The 3307-nt window shown below is 43.3% G+C and overlaps 1 protein-coding gene across 1 annotated transcript in view; it reads right to left on the reverse strand.

The window, feature by feature from the left end:
* Positions 379 to 3307, reverse strand: part of LOC109837125 (acidic leucine-rich nuclear phosphoprotein 32 family member A-like) — a 3437-nt gene continuing 508 nt past the window's right edge. Inside the window, exons 2-5 of the mRNA XM_020405224.1 lie at positions 1629 to 1757; positions 1476 to 1539; positions 1116 to 1378; positions 379 to 1026 (exon numbers count right to left, since the gene is read on the reverse strand). Coding sequence (XP_020260813.1) covers positions 568 to 1026; positions 1116 to 1378; positions 1476 to 1533 — 780 coding nt within the window. The 5' untranslated portion in view covers positions 1534 to 1539; positions 1629 to 1757 and the 3' untranslated portion in view covers positions 379 to 567. The remainder of the gene's footprint in view (positions 1027 to 1115; positions 1379 to 1475; positions 1540 to 1628; positions 1758 to 3307) is intronic.

A 3307-nucleotide genomic window follows, 5' to 3' on the forward strand; every position in this document is an offset into this window, starting at 1 on the left:
TATGGAAAGTGAAGGAAACGAACCAAACAGGCCCTATGTAAATGTCGATGATGTCGTTCTCCGCTCTCAAGTGTTAATGACATCGCCAGTTCATCATTTACATGTGTTGTACATCATTTTCCGGACACTGTGTCCTTTAGAAATAGTACTCGTCTACAAATCAATCAAGAGGAGGTTCAGCCACATTAGAACAAGGCATATACTTTCTATCTACACTAAACAAAATAAGGAGATTAATTAAGAAAGAATATAAGAGGGTTAAACTCCGCCTAATGTGGCCAAAAATTGAGGCCATCGTACAAGGAAGGAGAGGAAAATTTTCTGCATCAAGATATGCTGTGAATAGCAAAATGTATCAAAAGTTTCTAACGAAAAAGATTGACTGAAATTACACGTCGTATGTGTGTTTCATTAGTTTATCAGAAGTCCACCAACAATATCGGATGGATAATAACACAATATTAATTCCAACAGCACTGCATAATTTCAATCAATGGCTGTTAAGAAAGACAACCGATACAACAAAATAACAAACTCAAAATATTTCCTAATCAAAACTTCCCTCCTTCATTCTTCATCCTCTTCATCATGAAACCTCAAGTGCTTCCCCTCTGGCACCGGCAACCCTCTCAGCAGGAGCGCACTCGGCGATCTATTCTTCGCGCGTTTCTCCTGGATCACTTCTTCTCCTTCGATCTCGTCATCGCTGTTGTAAACAAACCGAGTGTGCTTCCCCTCAAACTTCTCCTCTTTCACTGTCATCTTGCTCAGCCCTTGGCAGATATCATCGAAATAATTTTCAGCTTCCTCATAATACTCTTCTTCTTCTTCTTCTTCTTCTTCTTCACCATCAAAATCTTCGATTTTTTCTTCCTCTTCGTCTTGGATGCTGACATTAACTTGAATTGACCAAGCTGAGGAGCTGTCATCTTCAAGGGATTTCTCTGGTGAATCGAACAGTAGTGCTCGGTTGAGCAGGTTTTCTTGAGGATTGACAGCCTCCTCTGGCTTTATAGCTTCGGCAATCTGGTGATTAAAGAGCACCCAAGATTTTCTTTTAAAGAAAATTTTGAGGTTTATTGATGAATTAGTTCGTAAGAAGTCAGTTAGCAAACCTGAATCGGCTCAATTTTGAGACTGTTTTCATCTACAGAGACATGCCCATCTTCTTCCTCCACTTTCTGTAGCAAATTCTTTACCTGACCCCTGAGCAGGTCCTCACCGGATCCAGGTTCGTTCTCAACACAGACCCGGGTTTTGATAGCTGAAGAAGACGGTGTCTTCTTCAATAGTGTTCCTGCAGCCAGGCCGACAATTGGGGATTCGTTGGTGATGTCGAGCAAAGCTGATCTCTCAGAGTTCTCTTTCTTGATTTTCTCTGTAAAAAAAGATAGAAACACAGGCAATACCCAGGTTAAAGAGTGGGAGTGAATGAGATTTTGATTTATTTTGGGATTGGAATTGAGATTTCTTACGAGATGCGATGGAGGTCTGAGACCTGGCGACCCTTCTCATTGATGATGGAGTTTCCATTGAGACCTGAAGAAAGAAAGAACCCACGATGAGAAATCAATCAATAGCTTGATTCTTGAAGAGAAAAGTTAAATAGGTATTGGTAAAAGTTTTACCTTTGATGAGTAAGCTTGAACCTCAATGAGAAGAGAGAGCGAAGGAAGAGAATACAGAGAGTTTATGAGAAATGAATAAGGTGGGGAGAGAGAGATGGGAGGGGGTTTATAAATTTTTGAAATTTTGAAATCGAACAAATTTTCACTGTAGCCTGATTTTAATTTTTTATTATCAAAATCGACTGTGTATCCTTTTATTTACTGAAATCGACCGGTTTTCTCGCCACGTCAGCGTCGTGGCGAGAAAGCTGGTCGATTAATTTTTAATCGTCTTCGTAAACAGTCGGGGTTGGCAACCCCGACTGTTTAGTCCATCGCCTGTTAAGAGGTTAACTAAATGGTCGGGGTTGGGAACCCCGACCATTTCGTAAGAGACCTATTTCGAAATGGTCGGGGTTCCCAACCCCGACCATTTAGCAGAGCCCAGCGATAGCTGGGCTGAACCACGGACAAAATGGTCGGGGTTGGGAACCCCGACCATTTCGAAGCTCATTTTTAATTGGTCGGGGGCCAACCCCGAAAGTAGTCGGGTTTGGGAAACCCGACTACTTATTCTGGGTTTCTTACCGTGTGCTTCGACAATTTGGACTACGGCAACATATTCCAGCGCCTGTGGAGAGAATAGAGAGAGATCCAAGAAAAGGTGCACATCGTGCTAATTGGCAAATAATTCGCCAAAATTACATCCATAGGTGGGTTTTAAGGGAGGAACAGGTAGTGATGGAGAGGGCTGATGCACCTGACCTAGGTGTGTACCTACGGTGGTATTGGGGGATTACTCGCCGGTGGATATTTCAGGAAAACAAAGCCCCGAAGGAGTACATACCAAGAGGCCCAGTCGAGAGAGAGTTGGTAAGTGTATAAGAAAAATATACAATTATTTTCTGAGTTTTATTTTCTCACCATCCACTTGATAATAATTTTCTTTCGGTTTTTATTTTATAGGTACAAGAGCTCGAAGAGCTTTCCAGAATGGCACATGACGCATTGCGCACGACTACCGAGCAGGAGCCGAGGAACATGTTCCTTCGAATGATAAAAAAGATACGGTCGGCTCTTCAGAGGACGCGTCACGCACGCCGTGATGGACGGGAGGAGCGACCAATTGAGTTCGGGCGGCGACGTCGACGAGGACACACGGGGGCGGGATCAAGCTATGCGCATGATGAAGCTGGCGGCTCACAGCAGACTCAGGCCGAATGTTCACAGGAGGTTCGAGACGACGCGGATAACATGCACTCCCAACTTCACACACAACCGGACGAGGAACTTATCCGAGCTCACGTCGAAGGTGATCGAGGAAGGGGGAGAGGAAGAAGAGGGAGAGGGAGAGGGAGAGGGAGAGGAAGAGGGAGGGGAAAGGGCATTGTTGAAATTTGTTAAGTTTCGATGCACTTGATAGGATGTTTGCGTTTGAGTTGCAATTTGGACTTGATATGTTGTTTGTGTTGCGATGGATTTGATATAATGTTAAGTTTGCGAATATGAATTGTACGTATTATATTTGTGTTTGTGATTGTATTGTGAATTGATAACAGGAGTATGATTGCATTTTAGCATGTGTTATTTGTGATTACATTTTGTACTACAGGAAGTATGAGTTTTCCAAGTAAATGTGGGCTGGAATGGGGTCTGCAAAATGGTCGGGGTTGGGAACCCCGACCATTTAGCAGAGCCCA

The sequence above is a fragment of the Asparagus officinalis genome, chromosome 4 (genome assembly GCF_001876935.1).
Source record: "Asparagus officinalis chromosome 4, Aspof.V1, whole genome shotgun sequence".
Taxonomy (NCBI): domain Eukaryota; kingdom Viridiplantae; phylum Streptophyta; class Magnoliopsida; order Asparagales; family Asparagaceae; genus Asparagus; species Asparagus officinalis.